This window comes from Meleagris gallopavo, chromosome 1 (genome assembly GCF_000146605.3).
Source record: "Meleagris gallopavo isolate NT-WF06-2002-E0010 breed Aviagen turkey brand Nicholas breeding stock chromosome 1, Turkey_5.1, whole genome shotgun sequence".
Taxonomy (NCBI): Eukaryota; Metazoa; Chordata; class Aves; order Galliformes; family Phasianidae; genus Meleagris; species Meleagris gallopavo.
This window is the reverse complement of record NC_015011.2, coordinates 134,538,977-134,561,752: the sequence shown is the minus strand read 5'-3', so window position 1 is coordinate 134,561,752 and position 22,776 is coordinate 134,538,977. Positions and strand designations below refer to the sequence as shown.

The following is a 22,776-nucleotide window of genomic DNA, read 5'->3' as shown; positions in this document are numbered from 1 at the left end:
TACAGAAAAGGTGTAGGATGTAGAAGAACAGACATTCAAAACTAGGAATGGATGCTGAGATGGTGTGTAGGTGGCATGGAGGCAGTATTAGCTCATACTTAATAGGTGTCAAGGGAATCTGTAAAGCTGTTCTTTAGTTTAAAAAAGGCAATTTGTGGGAGTGCTGTGTGTTTCTGGCAGTACTTTCAAAATAGCTACCTACAAAAGACAGAGAACTATAATCTAATGATATTTTACACAATGACACACATTTTCACAGTGCATTAATGAAATGTAGGGAAAAAAGCCTTAAAACTATTGTAAAATGTGTCTTTCTGCAGTGTATATGTCTGCAAAAATATTATAACGACGAACACATTTACAGGGCAGAGATCTTTAACAAGGACTGAAGTGTTATTTTTAAAGGCTTACTCTCTCTGCTTTATTCGTTAGCTTTTCTTTACACATTTTAAGAGCCTTCCTTTGTCTCTGGCAGGCTACTGACCCTGCACATGCTGACTAAATCTATAGTCAGGCAGAGCTGATGTACGCTCTTAACGTAAGTATGAGTAGTACAGTATTCACGCATGTGACATTAGGTACTTATGCAAGTGCTTGTCAGGATTGAGGAAATGTTAGGAAAAACTGTCATTCAGCTCTCTGGGAAAGGGCAGAGAAATGGACAGTCCTATTTCAGAAGAACATGAAGACCTCATAATTCTTTGTGGTGAGGAGACAGAAAGGACTGCATCACAGGAAAGGAAATAGACAGTAAGAATAAGATGAACGTAGGGAATAATTAGTGGAGAAAATACTACCCGGCTTTACATCAAAGGATGTTATGAACCTAGAATTCTATTCTTCCTAAATTCTAGAAGCAGACATAGCACTGAAGAAAAGTATCTCTGTGTGTGTGAACTGAGAAACATTGGCAGCAGGCAATAGGGACAGCAGTGGCAGAGAAAGTAAACCCTGAGGTGTGAGGCTGGAAAACTAAATTCAGGCAAAAATGAAATGAACACCAGGACCAAATATCAAGTGAAATATCTACAGCAAAGGAAAGAGAAGAAAACAACAGAAAAGGATCAAGAGGGATACAATAGAGAAAATCAACGTCAAAGAAGGAAAACTGATTTGGAGTCCAAATGTGAGATAAAAAATATCAGAATGGAGCTGTTCTGAGGTCAAACAGAATGATCCAACCTATTATTAGGCAAAGGGGACTCAATGGGCTTGTTCTATGTAACACAAAATAGTTGCAGGTGAAGGGTGTTTGGACAAGCCCTTTGGTAGCATTGGTGAGGTCCAGACTTACCCTACTTTGTGCTACCAGCCAATTATTTCCAAAAATACAACAGAATGATATACTACTTGGACAACATAATTTTTGCTGACAAAATTCAAAGTATGGTGAAACGTAAACACTGATGTTTTAATCATTTAGCATTAGTTTGGCAACTCCTTCTGGGATCGCTTTTATGTGATCTTCAGAATTCTTAATTTTAAAATTGCCTCAAAGAAAATTGACTCTCAAAGTACGGCTTTAAAAAAAAAAAAAAAAAAAAAGTAAAGACTTCCAGCACAGCTAAGATTACTAAATAACAAATAAATAAGCTGGCATACAATTTATGAGGCTCCTGAAATGACTTTAACAATGTCTGCAGCTGTAAAAAAGTGGTCTGGAATTAACACAACATCTTTTCCATGCAGCTACCTGCTGCTGATTTGGAGCTTCAGAAGAAACATTTTGACCGACCTTCCTCTACTGTTTATTTCATATCTTAGGAGTCTCCCGATCATACCATTTAAACTTAACACCTGTTTCAAACTGTCTGATCTCTTGTGTAAGGAATTCAAGGCTACTTATAGGAAGAAATGATTACGGATTAGAAGAAACAGGCTAAAATTTGAAAAGATAAGCTCAGAAAGTTTTAAAGCAGTCTTATCTTTCAACCAGGCAAGTATTCCTAGCAGTCAAAGGCTGAGAGATTCATTTTTAGTGGAGTCTGGCCTTTGGAGAGGAAATCAAATTGATATAAAACACGAGTTGTTTGCATTCTGGCAAGCTCTATCTAAAGTAACTGAAGAGTTAACTGAAGACCACTGACCTTAGCTAAACAAAATGCAAAGCTCCAAGTTCTGATGAGAAAGCTCAGTAAGCTATGAGCTAACTCCCCTTTATTGAATTCATATTTGCAAGCTTAACAGTGTGAGGAATGATAATCCAAATAAATGAAAGTTTCCTTCTGTCAGTAAAAACAGCCAAGGACTGCTTGTGCTCTAGATTTCTCTCACAGTATGCTAATGTTTGCAAGATAGTCATGCTGTTGGGATGGTAGGCTTTCTTTATCCAGTAAGTCACTGCATGACGATAAATGAGCAAATAATGTCGATTTCCTAATATAAAGACCTTAAGATGTTCTGGAGAGCAGCTCAAAATGCAGCAGCCAACACTCCCAATCAATTTGACTCTAAAGTTACTAGATATCATCTTGCTCCCTTCTCTTACATTAACAGCAAAAACTCTTGCTGACTTCTCCAGGGGGTTAAACAAGTCTATTATTTTCATTCTGTCTGGAACAGGAATGGCTTGTTTTGATTTACAGATCTGATTTTCTCTTACATCAGTAGCGCTTAAAAATCACAGCAAGTAGCTAAGCTTGTCATGATCGGGTATATATTTAAACGGAAAGAACAGTTCATCTAGGCTGCACAGAGAACTAGGATGCAAAAGCAGCCTTTCATTAGTAGCTCTGCATTTTTATAATTTCAGTAGTTAAGCGCATGGTTGAAAATACACTGTGTGTCAGCTTCAATTAAACAGCTCTTTTATTGTTCCAGTTTAGTTATCTCCAGCTCAGCTTACCCAAGTAATAGCAACATTTCATAAACCTATCAACACTTGTCTAATAAACACTTCCCTCTAACACAGAAGCTGCCGAATCAAGCACAAAACCCTGGCTAGCACAAAACACTAGAGCTAGTGCTTGCTCTAATGCTTGACTAACAGAGAGAAATAAACCAAAATCAGATTCTCATATTTGATCTTCTTCACTTGCCCTCAATTTTTAAAGAGGCCACAGTACTTAGAAGAAATCTTTTCTGTGAGTAGGGTTTGAATTTTGCTGTTCTGCAGGCTGATAAAACACTCTCCAAACACAAGTTATGTGAGAAAGGAAAGATAAATTGTCAAGCAGGAAATAAATACAAAAAATCAATTTCCTTTACTTTTTTTTGGGAACTCACTTCAGAACACTGATTTGCTTTTCCCTCCCCCTCAAGTTAATATGACTTCTCACAAAATGAGATAGTCAGGTACATTATCACAAGGAAGTTAAATAGCGTATCAGCTAGATCCATCCAGCTATAAAATCCAGATTTTTCCTTCTCCCCAACCCTTCTGTGGAGTTTATTGTCATGCTTATCCTGTGATGATGACACATAAGCAGGAGGTTGATTTCAGATGTGTGTTACTTTCTCCGAACCTTGATCATTCTCAGTATGGATATTTTAGCTATCTATTTTTGGTTGATTTATCAATCCAAATCTGCAACAACTCTTCAGGGAAGTGCAGCTAGCGGTAGTGAGGAAGACATTCTTTGACTTATTCATGAAGCCAAGCATCAAACAGCTTTTCAATCCCAGCAGTGAATTGTTTGCAGTAGTTACTGCTGGCAACAGTGGCTGAATAAACTGGTTATATATGTAAACCCATATCTCTTGGATGCTTTTTACTGATGTACTATAAAATGACTTTTTTCCTCTGGCTTTACTAGCTGAAATCACCCTGGGTTCCTAGTTCTTCTTTTCCTTACCTTTCTTCCCCTTCCTTCTCCCTGTCTCTTTTTTTTTTTTTTCTCTTTTTTCTCTTTTTTTTAAGAGTCCCCTGCAGTAAAAGCATAGAGGAGATCACCCATGAAAATTGAAAACTGTATAGTCCACCTGCTTCTTAGTCACTGAGTGACAATGGTGTAAGTCTCACCCACAAGCACTCCTATTGCAATTAATTTACCAGCATCTCCTAAGAGTTTTGCTCCTTTCTCATAGCACTAAGTCCAACGCAATCCTTCTCCTTTATCAACAGTTGTTGAAACATTTTCTGTCCATCTTAATGCTTAAAGATTGCACATGGATTAGAAAATACGTTAACATGTTCCTCTAAACTACTACTCCAAAAGCATATATAAGCATCCTAGTGACTGGCCAGTCCCTAAACTCCACACCTGCCTCTGAAACTGGTCTGGATGGTGTCTTGTGGTATAAATGTCTGTGCTAGGCTTGGAAAAGACCTGAGCCTGAACTGACATTGCCTAGGAGAATGCGCTGCACTTTAAGTCACAGAAAGTTTCTTTTCCGTACATTAGCTTACACAGTGTGAAAGAGAACACCATTTTCTTTAGAAACTGCAAATGGTAAGGAATCAGTGATGCTAAATTACAAAGTTACCCTAAGAAGATGACAGACTACTCTGTCCAAATGAAGGTCACATCACAAACTTTATTCTGGTGAAGATTAACTGTGGTACAAATAGGCTGAGGAAATGGGATGGAAAGCTGAGAGCTTCTTATTCACTGTTTGGTGGTTGTCTTTTTGGTTTTTTTTTGTTTGTTTGTTTGCTTGTTTTGTATCTGATGTACAGTGATCCTAATTAAACAGCTCTACCTGAGTCCAGGCACTAGAGCCTATGCAGGTATTGACAAGATGAAAAGTCTTAAGTAAATGTTTTGCATATTCCCTATTATCACAGCATTTAGTACAGCATTTATTATAGAATTTCACGTGAAGAAAATGTTTGTAGTTTGTTTGTTTTTTTTAATAATTCAGGAATCATTCAAGCCTTAAAATGCATTCACCAGATACCTTTAAAAATCTGAATACAAATTTATAAAGTGTACATGCTTAATTGAACTCTTTTTCTTCCCACAAGAGTACACTGATTTTCTGACACAATGATCACAGCTACTCATTTGCTAGAAAACTCAGAAAATCATCTTGATTCTACTCCAAAGCATATATTAAATGTCAAAAGAATATACTGTTGCAAAGGATCTGGTGGCTTGCCACAATGGATGTGACTCAGCCAGCTTGTTTAAAGAATGATATTTTAATTGCTTTGTAGATCACAAACCTGCCAGCCTTGTAATTTACACTGCTGGAGAACAAGACGACATCTCTCCTTGGCAGACAACTTCTTCTCTCCTGCTGCTGTATCAGCCAAATCTTTATACCTAGAAAAATCAGCAGAAGTAGAATTACTCTAATGTAGGCCTGGTTGACATTTTTGCAGACATTGTCAGTTCTCCTTTGACTTTCAACACTTTGATATCCAAACTGAGAGCTGAGGATTATGCTAAGGGTGAAGTAAACAAGGAGGACAACCACATTAAACCTTTCATATTATTAGACATGACACTGGTTAACAACGATGTGGAAGTGAGGCCTAAAGCTGAGATTTGCTTCCTGTCAGTTGTTTTGATGCCTCACTGAAAATCAGTACGAAAGATTGCAAAGCCTTACTGACTGATTTCATTGGTACTGAATTGGGCCACTGAAAGGGAGAAAGTACTTTTTTCAGTATGTGTTCCATGACATGGCTATTAAGAAGAAATTGAAAAGAAAGTGACAATAATAAAACTGTTTTCCATCAACCTAAAAAGAAAATTTTCTTCATTTTGAAGGATTTCAATGAAATGTCTTGTAGCAAAGAGACTGGAAGAACCTTGATCATTTACACTATTGGAAAGATCAAGAAAAGATTTAATTACAGCACCAGGGTACCTTCAAAGCATTTTAACACCTAATGTTAAATGCTCTTTCATGTACCAGAGTAAAAGGAAACAATTTATACAAAGCCACATAATGTACAACATTCAAATTTTAATTTATTAAAACATACTCCTAGGGAAATTCATGAACTTTCCACATCTTGATGCCACATATTACTATCTGTTCTTGAAGGCATATCTCAGTCTAGATATAACTGGATGTAATGAACTGGAATGTTTTTTCATTACAAAAAGCCAATTTTGGAAAGGCAAATATGTCACTTATGATTAATCTACCAATGAAACAAGGTTACATTCTGAAGTTAGTGTGCCAGCTACATTTCCTAACATTTAATTTGTTTAGTACTTCAGCAGTTGAATAGACCCATAACTCTGGTACAACCCAGACTTGCTGTCCTGAGCCCACTCACACATACCATAGCAGGCAGAGCTGCAGGGCTGGAATGACTCCATGGACATCAGTGGTCCCAGAAGCTATAGCAATTCCAGAGCAATTTCCTCAGGCAAACCGCTGTGAAGTCAAATTGAACCTACATGTCTAGCGTCTTCGAGCTGCACAGAGTTCTTGTAGTCTGGAAATGTCAACTGGTTTGGTAGAAATCCTGCCTATCCTCTATGCCTAAGCCTACGCTAGTAAATGATATGTGAGAGGAATTGTTTCTCTGCCAAAGAAGTGTTTGGAAGAATGCTGGTTTGAAGGGGCCAAACTTCACCTGAGACCCTTCTAATTAGCCTAACATTTACAGTAGAAAACTGGGAACTCTAGTTTCTCAGTAGCTCAACCATGGTCACAAAGACATTTGCTTGATGGATTGTTATTAAGGCTGTAGCCCTCTTGTTTCCATACTGGCATCAACTGAATTTTCTTAGAAATCATGGATAATCACCAGTATTAGAGAAACAAAAACTGGAAAGCTCAGCAGCTGCTGACTGAAACAAAGATGATTATTTAGCAATGACTCAGAATCCACGATGAAAAAACTGTGAACATGGCTAGTCTGAAACTCACTGAAAAACCCAGAGAAAGATATTTTATTCCTGAAGCAGCATCAAATCAAAATTTAAAAGCCCGAAATTCTAAGTTTGGTTCAGATTTACTTTATAACCATCCAAATCATAGGACTCAAAAGGATAACCACTCTTCACAATTTGTATTATATAAAAGACCAGACAAAAATGGTCTACTGATTTTCCCCAATCTTAAAAATATCTGAAATTCCACTGCATCACCCTGAAAGTCCCATCACTGCTCACAGTTAACTTCTACCCATTAGAAAGGCTCCCAGTCAGAGGAGTGCAGCCTAGTGGTTGTGGCAGCAGAGAAAGAGCTAACTATCCAGTTCTGCCACAATCTTCCTTTGTGAACATAGGAAGCCATTTCGAAAACAATTTACCCCTCTCTAGGTTAGCTATTGAAAAGATGCATTCTGGTCTGAGTTAGTCACCTAATTCTCACAACAGGCTGCAAAGACAGGTACTTCCACCAGTGGCTTGCTGTGAGCATTCTAGGTATTTTTCTTAAAATGAGAAGAGATTGCCCTCTGGAGGCACTCTTCTCTGCTGACCATAGATGGACTCAGAAGAGAAGTCCAGGCTGAAGGCCGAAGTTTTCAGTATCTCCGTGGGTTCTCACCCTTAGGTCTACTTACCTGACCAACTGACTCATCTGCAGAGTGGGGACTAAGAGAACTTCCTTATTTCTCTTACCTGTATTTTTCAGATACATTGTCTATTAAGCACTTAGAATGAAAAAGTACCTTCAGGTTTGGTATTACCATCTGTCATCTCTGATCAATCAGTTTTATCTTGTCTAAGGCTATTTAAAAAAACAATACAAAACAAAACAAAAGCACCACAAAATTTGCAGGTATTTTTATATCTAGAATGATTTCCTGATTTTATTATTTTATTCTTTAGTGCTGACACCATGGAAGTAACGGAAAGGCTAAGCAAGGATGAGCCTTGTTGGTTGCAGCCCAAATTTGTCATAGACAAAAGTGAAGGTGTGATGATAAGCTTACTTGTTTTGGTGTTTTTTTTCCCATTTATTTAAACCTAATTTTAAATTAGTTAAAGCATTAAAAATTTATTCACTTACCATTTAGGTACTTTTTATATTTAACTTTGTTAGTACCCTCAGTGTTAAAAACAAAGAAAAACAAAATTGATAATAAACTGTGATGTATAGGAAGAAATAAAACCTTAATCAACAACACTATTATCAGAACACAAAACGGTTCATCTTTAACATATCAGATAGTTTCTAATGTGAATGGAAGCCTGTGTTCCTGTGTAGACAAGATAATTTAATGTCCTGTTGAACTTAACGCTTTCATGATCTCAAAAATAGCAAAAAGAACTTACTGTTTGTCATACTTACTGTATCACAGAAAATGGTAATAAAAGTATGAATTTATGATGCAGGCTTGCACAGATAAATTTGAGTTATGTGCAAACACCGGGGCTTGCTTCTGGGGAAATGCAATCTTGAGAGTCTTTGAAACCTTCCCTTACCAGAGAATTCTGCAACCAATGCAGCCCTAGTTCACTCAGGTGAATGAACAATCAAGTTAAATACCAGGCTTCATCTCACTGACAGATCATATATTTTGCCCCACATAAATAACACAGAGAATATTTGCAAGGCATCAGAGAGGATCCTGAGGGACACTGTGAGCTATCTTGCTAACAAAAAACTTAAGTCAGGTAAAATATACTTCAGCAAAACATCCACTGGTGAATTAGCTGTGCAGACTCTCTTAAGAGACAATAGAAGACACGATTTGGGATATCCTGTTGTAATTCTGATGCTTAAAATAGGTCAGATGAATTGAGTACTGTAAGACTGTTTCTTTCTACTGAGTATAAAGACAGCGTACACTCCCAACTCTAGCAAAGACATCTAATGTTAGACGGTATACTCCTTTCCTAGGCAAGTCAAGAAGCTGATAAAAAGTAAGATTTCATGGCCCAGTCATAGCAAACCGTCCACTAATGGATCCAAAACAAAATACAAACCAAGTAGATTTAAAGGATTATACTGAATCAGCACACCTCCACCACCATGCAAATACTAATGCAGTGTGCATTAGGAAATGCAAGACCTCTTTGCTTGTGCCCTCTTTCCATTTACAAGTTACCACCTGGGAGCTCTCCCCAGCTCCATCCTTTCAACAGGAAATCAGTGTGTGATTTCCTCACCTTTGTCCTTAACACCCTTCTCTCCCCAGTCTGTCATTTTTACACATCTAAATAGAAGAAAGACCTTAAGGCTAAACAGGCTGGCACTGTGAGCAAGGACTGCCTGGCTGGCACCCTCTGGTGTTTCAGAAGCTGTGCTCTGACCTCTTCTCTTTCACTTCTCATTGATGCTTTTTATCTGATCATTTTCTCCCTCACTTCCCTAAGTGCACAGCTGACAAGACTCAGCAGGCTGTTTTTTACCTGAGACAGAGTATTCCTGAGTTCAGGTTATGGCACAGTAACCCCCAGTAATGCTCTCAGGCTCAGCGCACTAATTGATTTACATGCAGTGTGAACAAACAGGCTGTGGGGCTGTACTCCCAGTTCTGTATGCACACCAAATCTTTAAGCGCTGGAATAAACACCACGCACTTGATTTCAATGGCACATCAACGTAATAGAAGATACTAATGGAAAGAACACTGCAAGAGCAAAGGGCACAAAAACAAGCAGCTCCAAATCAACAGCTTACATAAACCACATGGATGTCCTTGAACTGAAGCCTCAGAACTACTTTGTTTTATTTCTTTAGTATATGCTATTCTTTCTGTAAGGTCTTTCTAAATGACAAAGTCAGAGATACCTACCAACTGCAGTCTAATGTCCTCAGTCAGAGTATAACTTTTAATAACAGGTCTCAAATTCTTCCTGAAAGCAACTCCTTCTCTCCATGTCATTGTCTTGCTTCAAAAACAAAAACCACATATGGCAGGCACTGAAGCTGCCTTCTAGCAATTCTGACTAATGTAGTTTTAGGTATTAAATATCCAAACAGAGCTTACGCACAAAAAGAGTTGGTCCTGACAGTGCCGTTTATTGTATTGCAGTTTGCTCTTCTCTTTCTTGTGTTTACTACAATGTATCCTGTTTGCCAAGTTAAATAGCATGATTCAGTAAGATCTATTCAAAAGGTAGCTAATAAAAGAAGGCAATCCAAATTAATCTGGATCATGCTAAAAGAAATGCAAAAATTGTCACCACAGAGGAATAAAAACAGGTTGCATTGTCACGCTGAATTCTCTTTCCTTCCTTTCTAAACTTCTTCTTTTCTTTCTTTGACAATCGGTAACAGCTTGATGTATTATTATGTCTGTGAAATATGTGAAAGGGATGGACTTTGTTTGCAATACTTGTCACTATATGCTCATAACTCAAGATCTTCAGTTTTGTTTGTTTGGACTTGAGGAAGATGGGGAGAGTGGGCTAGGCATGGTTTGTATTTGAAAAATCTATCAAGTAAGAGCTGAAATATCTAGAGGACCTATTTACTGCAGAAAGAGGGTAAATACAGGATGTCTGGAAATTTTTCTAGTGATAGAAATCTCATAAAGACAGTCACCGGTAAAGAATAGGACGGAATTTTGATTCATGTTATGTATGTACAAAGGATACACACTTGTTCCAGTTCTCTGTGTTATATCCCTTTTTTTTTAATTAAAGGAAGTACCTAATTATTTTTGAAATATGAGTACAAGGGAAATTCCAGCTAATTAGAAAAGGTGAAATAGACTATTTTAGTTTCCAAGAAAAGAAAAGTTATTCAGCCAAATATCTGTACAATACACATACGCAAAAAGCTTGCTATCCAGCATGATTAACATATTAACATCCAAATCAGGATTCAAAATTTTGGCCAGAATAAATTGCGAATGGCATGAAGCGAAAGATAACTTTATAAAGAACAGAAATCAGTAGACAAAATAGGTTGCATTTGTAGCTTTTTTTGATAGAAGTATAAAAGGACTATAAGTTTCACCTCTATATGAAACAACCATTTTTGGATTGAGTCTGCTTCATGCATACTTACAGAGATAATCCAAATTGTGTGGACATGAAAATACATGCATGAAGTGCAATTTGCCTGACAGGTATGAAATGATGAAGAAGTATACATGGCAATACACCAAAACTTTACAGTAGGTGCCTACTGCACTAGTACAATAGTGTACAACAACCTGTAAAGCAACCCAGGACTAAATCACTAGATGTGAAGATCAATTACAACTAAGAAAGACATTAAAATTTAAGACATTCCAGAAAAAAATGCGAGCAGTTTTATTTTCTCTGGGTTAATCTGATAGACATTTGCAGACAGAAAGAAATCTAGAAAGCAATAGTGCTGCCAGTGACCTTACAGCAAACTGCCCAGTTACAATAGTTTAATTACAGAGTTTTTAATAATGCCACCACATACCAGAAACTTTTTAAGTGATGAGATATTCTGATTTCCTCCTTATGATTAAAATGATTAAAATTTCATTTCTTACATAATGGCAGAAAACCATGTATAACATGCTTTAACATGCCTATGGAAAAGGGAAAATATACTTAGGTGACACAAATGGTATGTAACTGAGACAAAATAGCAACATTAAGGACCAGGAAACAGAAATGGAAATGACTCAGAAAATCTGCAGGGCAACATTTTACAGTGACCTACATGTGGGTCAGCCATTTGTCTCACTGCTGAGTTTGGCTCAGCACAGACTTTTGACGGAGGATCTGGACAATGAAATTCACTGAATCAGAGTAACCTTGTGCAGGAAAAGTCCATCTGGAATATTTTAATTTAGACTAAATAATATATAAAATTAAAATCTCATATAAAAAAAACTACTTTGTGATGGGTGACAGACAAGACTTACAAGGATTTTTTTAATTTCCTAAATGTTATGAGTTTTTTTTGCGTTAGGTTTTGTCATCCTCAATCTTTTCTAGATGTCCAAACATAACTTTCTGGAGAGAAAAATAATGAAGATATATGTCTTAATCCTAGAATATTTATTCATATACTTCACGTAATTAAGCAAGGGTTTCCTCATCTCAGACAGCAGAATAATAAATAGAATGTTCAGCTCTTGAGATTAGTGGATTCAGCTATGCAAATGAAAAGTGAATTCACAACACCTGCTAAAGATTTGCATTACAATACTTCTGCATCATCTTACTTAAAGCTGACATTCCCATTCAATCTAGATAAAACAATGTAAAAATGTATCTATTTAAAGAAGTGGCAAAAACTGTACTGAATCAGAAATACACTAGCATCAAACAGACTATCATTCTTGTAACACAAACACCTTCAATTCTATACATGTTCACATTTACCTTCAGATATAAAAGCCTTCTCCACAGCTAACTTCTTTTTCATGCTGGGGCACTCCCTAGAAATGCACACAGCGCAGGAAAATGCTCCCCTGTATGTACAACATACTGACTACAGAACAAACTTAACATTATGAGACTCCTAATTTGATTTTGTATAACAGAGATGATACAATAGTGGTGTGTAATGAAACCAGTTTCCCTTCTCCACAGACACTGCCATGTGAAAACAGGGCACCAAAAACAAAAGTCTTGCAAAACTCAAACATCCAAATCGTAGAAAATCAAAAGCTATGCTCTTTACAAAAAAAAAACAAAATAAAAAATACAGAGATCAGAACAAAGGAATTTCTGGGAGCGGGAGTCTAAACATGACTGAACAGACTGGAAAATTTCTGCTGTTTCCTACCTCAGAGGAAAAACCTGCCCTGTGAGTCTGAACAACACCTGGCTGCCCATACTATAAGGAATCGTAAGATGACTTTTTTTAAGATCACAGCCCTACAAGACAAGGCCTTTGGTGATTACCAAAGTTTTGCACATATGTCTACTAGGAACTTCATGGCTGGACCTCACCAGCAGGCCAGCGTTGGGCAGGTCAGGATAGAAAGCCATTCTTCAAGGAGCACAGGACAAGGCCATGACTGCTGACAGACAGATCTGAACAGTCATGGATGTGATATTACAAGGGGAGACAAATTAAGAAAGAACTTTAAAATGGTCTTCCAAAAAGGACATGCTTGGGCCCGGCTCTTGTCTCAATTTTTGAAAGACTGAAAACCTGCAAATAGGTTGTGTAAAGCAAAATTAATCATGGCACAGATTTTTAAGGAAAAATACACAAGGCCTTTTCAGAAAAGTGATGTGACTGTGAGCTGCAATGTTGCGGCCAAACTAGGCTTGCACAGTTTCCCATTTGGTCTCCTGTTACCAGGGGGACTGCTTCTTCCTTGGCTCTCTGGTTGCCAAGAAAGCAATTCCAAGTCTATGTGGAAGTACACCGACATAGAAACAGAATGCAAAATCAGAATTAAGGGAAATAGGAATAAAACTGATGTTCCATCTAGACGATTCTTTATTTCTTCTTTGCTTATTTTTTTCTCTTTTGTTGCAATCAAATAACAGAAACACACAAAGTCCTTCTGAGATGGTTTACTAGTAACTCAGAAGAGTTAAACTGAGATTGTGAGGAAGGTTTTGGAGGCCTTCTTAAACCATACAGGCAGAACAAATACTCTGAAAGATCATCACTACCTATATGTCTGCCGTGAGAGTTTCCCTTGTGCCCTCTGAACACCAGGAGAAGAATCACTCTGGGTAATGGGGATTCTTCTGGCTCACAATGTGTAACAATTAGACAAATTGTACTGCTGAAAAATCAACATTTACCAAGACATCTGAAGGTTGCTCCCTTGGGCTACTGTATCAGTACAAGAACAGATTCTGTTCTCATTTACACAGTACACAGGGATAATTCTGCAATCAATGACATTAAATAAATGCAGCACTGGTCTAAGAAAAATAAAAACAAAAACAAAAAAAACCCACAAACATCCACTGACTAATCTACATATCCCTTGCACTGGATTTTTTTTTTTTTGCTTTCAGATGTCTCCAGTATTAACCACTCACTATTATTCCGTCTGACTACGAAGTCTAGCTTCAGGAGGTCTCATTACAGATTCTTGTGCTGAAGATTAAATTGTAAAGAATATCAGGATGCAGTTAAGGAGAAAAAGGGTGCCATGAATATCTGAGTTGAGTGGAAAGAATTTAACAGCTGCAGAACCACAGAAAGAAAAAAACAGCAGGAGGGTCACCGTGGCTTCTGACCGTGGGGCAGTTGGACTGCATTTATACAAGCTCGATGAGCAGACAGAATCAGTCAAAAGCAACTAATTATATTTTCTAGGGACCAAAAGCACACAGTTATATTTAATTAATCAATGAATGCACAGAAGTGATTTTAAAGCTATATAGCAAAATTAATTTACCCATGTGACAATTTGCACCATAATTAGATAATTCAAAGTTCCTGCACAGTGCTATTAGCATAAACTAATGTGTTCAGAGTTACTTGCTCAAAATGTTTATTTTAAAGATAGCTGTTTGTATTAATTTAGTAGAGCTAACATTTTAATAGGTATTTCCTTAAAAGGCTTTCAACATATAAGGATTATTGAAGGGATTAGTGGTTGATAATATTTTCTTTTAACAGGTTTATTTCTGCGACAGGTATTTAAGTGAAGTTCTTACTACCATATATAAATCCAAGTCCATTATCTTTGTCATTAGAGGCTGTCAGCAAATTGTGAAGTACTCAAGAACTATTTTGATTGAAACAACAAAGTTCTGAAAACAGTTGACGTTATTTTTAACATTAACAATTAATGTCATAACAATTCATTGTTTTAGGTACAGAGATTTGGGGGTCCTCTTGGGATATGGCTCAAGCACCTTCAATATTCATATTTGCACTCAAATATAATTTTAGTTATTTTTATAATCCATTTTTTAGGTGGAACCTTCTACTGTGGTATTTTAGTATTCTGTGGAAGCATGATTAGAAACAGCAAGAGCTTTTAAATTCAGAGATGTAAAATACGCATAGGTATTATAAGGATAATTTAGAGGGTTATTTTATGATTTAATAGATGTTTAGTTAACTCTAAGGGATGAGAAATGTCAAATTCAGACAGTGGAAGCTGAATGTCAGTCCAGAGGTACCACGAGAGGAATATAATCTGGAAATGAAATAATAAACATTTTAAAAATCCACAAACATTTCTTTAAGTTAAAATAAAGAAAATGACTGGACCTGCCAGAACAGTTCAGCCACAATTGTGTTTGCTGGTGTCCTACATATTCATAGTTGCACAAGAAAATGAATCTAAATAGGAAAAAAAAAAAAAAAAAACGTGAAAAACACCCCTAGCATATGTACAGGAATGGAGAGAAAAAAAATAACTTAAGGTTCTCTTTGAAAAAACGTAAAAAATACGATGTGCTCTATTGCACAAAAAAAATAAACTCAATGTAGGAAGTTCCACTAAGATTTATACATTCCATACAATCTGACATACACATAAAACTGAAAGATTATTTAGATTGGACACCACACATTCAGAAGCTACAAACTGTCAGCCATAAAACTGACCATGTCACCTTTATTTTCCCTGTATCTGTGTATTTTATTACTAAGTTACATCCCACCACTCAGGGGACCCCTTTTTATGCCGGTCTTGCAGAACTCTAAGTACATGACAAATAATTCAGCTGAATTCACTGAAATGATGCCAGAATTTACATCCAATTACAATTGCTTTAAAAAATGAGGGCTGCATTACAAAGTTTAAAAGATGCCTGGAAAATGCTGAAATTTTTCCTTCTAAATAACGAACAAAGCTAGACATCTCAATTACCATTGAGAAGTCTGCTCAAATTTTTCTCTTATACTCATTTGTGTAATGTGTCAATGAGCCCCAGAAACACCAACTGTTTTGTGACTGTGACATGTCGCATCAGGACTGCTGTTCAGCATGTATAATACAGCTTATTCTGCGGCCAGGAGAACTGGTAGTACCATGGTTTAGCTTCAACAGCTGCTTCTGCTTTAACTTCAATATATTCTCTGTTTTTTCGCTCTCTCCTCGTAGGGCACATTTTCCAAGCCCTTTCCCTTGTTGCCCTTCTTTGGACCTGCTCCAGCACCTCAATGTCCTTTCTGTATTAAGGTGCCCAAAACTGAACACAGTACTCGAGGTGAGGCCTCATCAGTGCTGAGCCCAGGGGCAGGATGACTTCCCTAGTCCGGCTCACTACACCATTCCTGATACAAGCCAGGATGTCATTAGCCCTCTTGGCCACCTGGACACACTGCTGGCTCATATTCAGCCTACTGCCCATCAGTACACAATCAGTACACCATTTGTATTATGAGTGTCAGATACTACTAATATCACACTGTACAATTCAAATGGCCTACAACCTCTAACACAGTCCCAAATATGGATTCACATCTAGGCAAATCCCTAGCTAATACACACCAACTCCACCTTATGCAGTTTGCCAGGAAGATCATCAGTGGACTCTCAGTTCTGGTCATCCCTTATAGTATAATCAATCTCTTACATCAGCAGATTTAACAAGGGATTAATAATTTAGCATAATTCTGAGACTGCCATAAATTATTCCAAACTGTACTTCATTATCAGATAGGTGGGCAAAAAAGCACAAAGATGATACATTTAAATGCCCCCACTGAATTGCAGTTAGAAGCACAGTTTATTTGGGGTTAGGTTTGAGGACAAGGAATACTTATAAGAAATAAAGTAATAAAATAATACAACAGTAAATAATAAATAAAAATAAAACCTTTCTTTGTAGTGCAATTGGTGTTCGAACTTCACAGAAATATCTTTACAGAAGTATTAAGGTTTCAGATTTCTCCATTTCTTTGTGGACATATATTTTTGAAAGCCCAAGGCCAAAGTTTGTTTCTTACACTTAGGACATCAAATTTTTCATCCAGCTATACATGAATAAAATGAATCTCCTTCAAAAGACCTCCACATTTTTTAATACTTTAATACTTCTGCATAATTATTAAGGTAACTTCTATATAGAATTTGATGATTACCAAAACTGCCAAAAAGATCACAGCATTAAGCTTTGTTGATGACTTTCATTCTTCACTAGAAATTAGTCATTACCATTTTTATGAATTTGTGTTAAAAGCACTCTCAAATTGATGACTTCAAAATACTTCATTTACTCATCTTTTCTTGCATTAAAAAAAAAAAAGACAAACAAAAATGCTCATCCTATTAATTCTATCAATCAGAAATACAGCTTCCAGTTCCAGGTCCAAAGCTGCAATCTGCACAATACTGATACCTGCTTGGTATAAATTGGTACAGTGATACCAACTTATATCTACTTTAATGCAATTCTGCTTTTTAACAGCAGTAGACTATACCTTGTTCTCATTGCAAGCATTTAAGTTAACATGGTGCATACCAATGCATTGTTCTATAACAAAATTGATTGATATTACTGTATAGGAAACAATAAAGCTAAAAAGGCCACTCAGTGTGATGACCTACCAGTAGATTGCAAAGTGGGCATTATTTCTAATGCCCTGCTTAACCTTTATAACTTGTTCACAAGCCTCTGAAATGATTTGCTGCATTTTTTTCAATTCACAGGTGGTCATCATATTGCACCCTCCAGAGGAAAAAAAGACAGAGAGAAAGAACTGAACATCACAATGCTTCCAAACAAAGAGAATTCAGATTTGCAAAGATAAATCCTAACAAAAAATCCACAAACATAAACAATACTTTGGTGCAATGCTGCATCAGTCAACATTACAAATTTGATCAGAAGTTTGCAATAGTTATTCCTAATGGCTTTACGCCATTTGCAGAAGGACAAACGTTACTAGACAAATGCAATGACATTGCCATGAACTTAAGCTTTCATGTTAAAAAAAGACTTCTCTTCAGAACAATCTCTCAGCAAAGTTAGCTGTCTGGATGAGTTAGCAACCATTATGTTCTCTGAAGTCATTCTGGATCTTGTGCTAGTCCACATTTTGGTATCAATGAATGCTGCCTTGAATAGAACTGCAGACTTCAAGATCTGTGCTTAAATGTAACCTCTGCAAACTTCATACTTAAAATGAAGAAAACCTGTAATTAGAACAGGTTTTAAAAATACTTTTTTCACTCTCACTGCTAATATTACTGTAAGAATCTAATATCATTGTGTTCCATATGTTCTTTCCAAATATTTCTAATTAAGATAGATGTTTTGCCATCTATTTTAAAGTTACTTTAAAAGAAAAAAAAAATAAAAACAAACAACTAGAATGTTAACACTTATTAACATTCTATTTTCAAAGCATTATATTCTTTAAGAATTTGTCGGTTTTTTTTAATTGATTCCACGTGGATTATATGTTATAACTTAGATATTCAACATATTCTGTACAAGCAAAAAAAAAAAGAGTAGCCAAATTTAAAAAAAAAGGAAGAGGAAGAAGGTCTAGTATTATGTCTCCAAACTTTGACATAACTCCGTCTTCCCAGTTAGAATAAGCAACTGTTATAAGCTACATGACTGCATGTGCATAGGTGCAACTGAAGATTATATTGACTCAATTTAAACCATTTTAATAAAACACCTAGAAATGGTGAATCATACTATTCTATAGATTGATCTCTTCTGTAAGAGATGTCTTTACATGCAGCCAGTTGGCTCTCCTTGACAGCATGAAATTTTCTGTCTTTTTCCATGAGCAGCAATTCAAAGCAGAACAGGAGTTGCATTATGAAAAAACAAACAATCAAAAAACCAAGACAAAATTGAAAGAGTTAAATCCAGAAAAGACAGTCTGGAAGCCTGAGAGACAGTTATAAAATTCCAAGAAACACACAAAAAAAGTGCTGAAGTAAAGAAAGGGAACATCAAATTAGCAGACAATTATTCAGGCTTTCTGAACATTTTGCTTTTTTTTTGGTCATAGAAACTCATCAGTACTCATCAGCTACTAAATCAAAGTTTCAGTTTTCCTAGCAGTTCACATAATGTGCAGAGATTTTTGGAGGGTCTAACAGTCCTCAAAGTGTGCTGCAAACAGGCAGGAAAGGCTAACAAAGATGTCTTCATTCAGGACCTGAACAAGACCTTGCAGTCTCCACTGTTAAGCAAGGATCCAGTCACAAGACCTATGTGCGACACATGTACCTTATTTCTAAGGTGGAAGATAGTCCATAAACTGTTCCTTGCCTCAGGAAATTAAAACACTGGCAAAGCAAAGCACTGAGTATGGCTTAGAAATTTAATGAACTACATTAAAGAGGAAAAAAAGAGGAAAAAACAATTTTATTTTTTAATCTAATTTACAAAACATTAATCGTAGAGACAGTCATAGAGGATGGTACCAAAATAAAGTGTTCAGAATGAATGAAATAGAGAACTGTTGTGCCTCTTTTTTACCTTACCGTGCCTGAACAGCTGCATTCTGCTTCACCGAACAAGAAATACAAGCTCAGTTCATTACCCAGGATGGGTCCTTGATCACTATCAGTATTGTTAAAAATTTATATTCCAAATGGCTTTTACATGTCTTCCTTGAGCACCAAGTGAGGTGAATGACACGAAAGTCAGCCAGAATCCATTTTATTAATTGATGCAAAGAGATTAGGTCCTAGATATTAAACTTGTACAGCCAGGCTCTGCCTGTGTCACACAGTTATGAGTCCTCTTATTCTATACTGGTAGTAGAGTACATAATGAATATGCATTTCTTTTGCCACTGCACAGAACAATAAAAAATTAATAATAATCACTCTGTTCCTATTAGAGTTCCTACTGGTTATCCTGGGTGGTATTAACTTCATTTTAAGTAAGACAAGAAAACACTAAATGCTCGAAAGAAACAGCCACCTGCAGATAACTATTTTTTGACTTGGATAGAGATGGTGCTGAATTGTTCTTTGTCAGTATGTAGTTCTCCTTGTTGACTACATATGGCTGGCATACACTAGGCTAGACCTACATGGTTAATTTTAAGAAAGAGGACAGGAAAACGCCTCCCACCTCCAATCTCTGAAGTGCAATCCGTTTTGGTAGTTGTACACAAGTTTGAGAAAACATTAGAGCCCTGAGGAAGTTGCATGAACAGTTCCTACTTGTCATTATTTCATTTCATTTCATTATTTCATTGTTTTCCTTCTTCCAGGAAAAGGATATTTGAGAATATTTTACCTATGCACGCAATTTTGGCTGCTAATTGGAAACTCTGAACTCTTTCCAGTGTTGCTCTTGCTGCTTTCTTTCTTAAAAGTAATTTCAAAATCTAGACCCTTGAGATATTAACAACGATGATAAGGGCAAACTTTGTCAGCAGTTCAAAATGCATTCTATTTAAGGCTTTTTAGTTTAAAGCTAAGGCAAAAACTGATTCCTGACTCTCTACTCAAAGAGCTTTAGAAACTGAGCCAACACTGCAGGCAAATTCAGCAGAAACACTGCAGCTGGAGTTGGCAAATCCTCTAAAATAACATATATCATTTCACAATTAACTTGGTGCTGCCTGTTTTTACAGCACTTAATAACATCTGACCTTATTAATTCCCATTTTTATTACATATTCATTGACAATAACTGTCACAGCTTCCACTTAGGAACCAGAATTTCTACAGGATTTCTCTTCTGATCAGCAACCTTGGTGATTGAGGGGTTCATCTAACAGCTGTCAAGCTTCACTTTGATAATACCGAAGGAAAAGTCATAAGTCTAAAAAGGACAGCAATAGAAATAATGATTAAGCTTTGTAGCCAAGGAAGAAGTGCTCTTGCAGAATATGACCTTTCCTTAGCTCCTGTCTTTCCTTAGCTATCAGAAGAATTCAAATGTGACACTAGTCATATTAATCCCTAACAAAACATGAATAGGAATTTATTCAGATTCATCCAATTAAGAAAGCAATGGTTCTCTCTGTATAATTGACAGACCACACAGCTTTCCTGTTATTCTTCCCCTTTTCCCCCTTCACCACAAAGGCTCCTAATTCAAACATTCTATCTTTTTATTAACCAAAAAAAAAAAAAAAAAAGGGTTTTGAATTTGTCATTAATTAGCATTTTTTAACTCTGACCACATTACCAATAAGGAAGACTCTAAACATAAATGGATGAAAACTGCCGGGAGGATGAGGAAGGGTAGAAATTTACTGTCACTAGGGAATTCAGGTTGGGATCTGGGCCACAAATCCTCTTTGATCTTATACAGTGCTTTTAGACCCCCATTAATATCCTTTACTTCTCAGGCCAGCTAAACCCAGGAGAACTGTATAGTACATGTAACTCTAGAAAAACAAGATTTCCTTGCATCACTAATACAATACACTTTGCAGCTGAACAGCACAGCTACAACTCAGCCCATCATAAGGATTTAAAGACACTGAAGGTGAATTCTTATAGTTATGGGGAAACCTCTCACCACAACCAGTCTGGGGACTGCAATCTTTGTTTCTTTGGCTGAAATCATTCTTGGACTAGTAGTTCAAAGGGTCATATCTATATTAAGTTAACAGGCCTTGTGTTTTACATACATAGGTCTATTTTCTCTTCCCTTGGGGCCACAAAATCGAACTGCTTGTTAAGATCCCTCAAATGTGAAGGAAGCTCTCTCCTATAAAAGAGAAAACCTCCATGAAAATCAAGAGCCCTTACTTGTATTTAGTATTTACAGACAAGCTCTGAGCACAGATGATAGAATAAAGGAAAAATTATTTAGATTGCAATTTCTTAGGAAGCATTCAAGATAATATTAAGGTACAGGCAAATTCCATTATACTGAGGTGCATCTATAATTGAATTAAGAGAGGCAAATTGCTTATTTTCATTATTTCCCTCTGTGTTATTCTGTATTCCTCTACATGGAGAGTAATTCTTTTGCCCCTTGAGGAAAGCCAAGGGGAGAGTAAATGTTTTCAGAGAGGATGAACACATCTTTGAGACATGTGAGAGTAGCCCTGAGAAGCAGGACTTGGTTGATGAAAAAACAACTTGAGCTGGCAAATGAGCACTTGCAGAATAAAAAGTTGCATGAATTCTAAGTGTCACAGCAGTGTGAGGGAGGTGACTCTTCCCCTTTGCTTTGCTCTTGAGACCCCATTTGCAGTAATGAAGTACAAGAAGGACATGGAGTTGTCAAGAGTAGGTCCAAGAGGGCCATGAGGATGATCAGAGGGCTGGACAATCTCTTCTGTGCAAACAGACTGAGAGAGCTGGGGTTGTTCAGTCTGGAGAAAAGAAGGCTCCAGGAAAATGTCATTGTGGCCTTCCAATACTTAAAGGCAGCTTAAGGGAAAACTGAAGAGGTACTCCTTATCAGGGCAAAAAAGAGGCCCCATGACAGAGGAGAAGAAGTAGATTGTCTTTAAGGTCCTTTCCAGCTCAAGTCATTATCTGATTCTATGTGCACTAAGTTTCATAACACATATCCTTTGCATAAGTCAGTGCTTTTCAATTGTTGAAGTATTAGAGAGTATAAGTGAGCCAAAACAAAAACAAAAAAAAACTGAAACAGGCATGAGGAAAGAGTTTGTCTTCACCCAGAAACAGTGACCTAAGTCTCTCATTCATTCTACATTAATTTAAAATGTTAATTATAACAATAATAAAAACTGAGTTTTCCACTAATTTCTGACACTAATAAAAATGAAGTTGTGGTGTGAGCATATTTCTCATAAACTCATAAACATGCAGAAGCAAATCCTAACACATGAAATACAAACACTAAACCAGTGACAACTACACTGAAAAACTGAAAAAAGGAAACGATATCTCTTTTTTAATTACTTCGGGACGATATGCAATATTTTCTATTTTATAAATCACATAAGTAGTATAAATTATAAAAATAAAACTATTGCATGAAATTGTCTTTTTCACATTGAATATACTTTTTAATGATATTTATAAATGCATTTCCATGAAGTTCCTCATTCCTGCCCTTAAAAGTAACAACCCTATATGCTTTGCTAGCAGACATGATTTTTCTGTGAAATCTGAAAGACCCATCAACAAAAAAAGACTACAAGCACTACCAGAACATGACTGCAAGCACTACCAGAAGGCTTTGTACTGTA

The 22,776-nt window shown here is 36.6% G+C and overlaps 1 protein-coding gene across 1 annotated transcript in view; it reads right to left on the bottom strand.

Moving 5' to 3' along the window:
* MYO16 (myosin XVI) overlaps positions 1-22,776 on the bottom strand; it is a 283,366-nt gene that overhangs the window by 57,563 nt on the left and 203,027 nt on the right. The window contains 1 exon segment of the mRNA XM_010728547.3: positions 5,108-5,207. Within this exon segment, the coding sequence (XP_010726849.1) occupies positions 5,108-5,207 (100 nt within the window).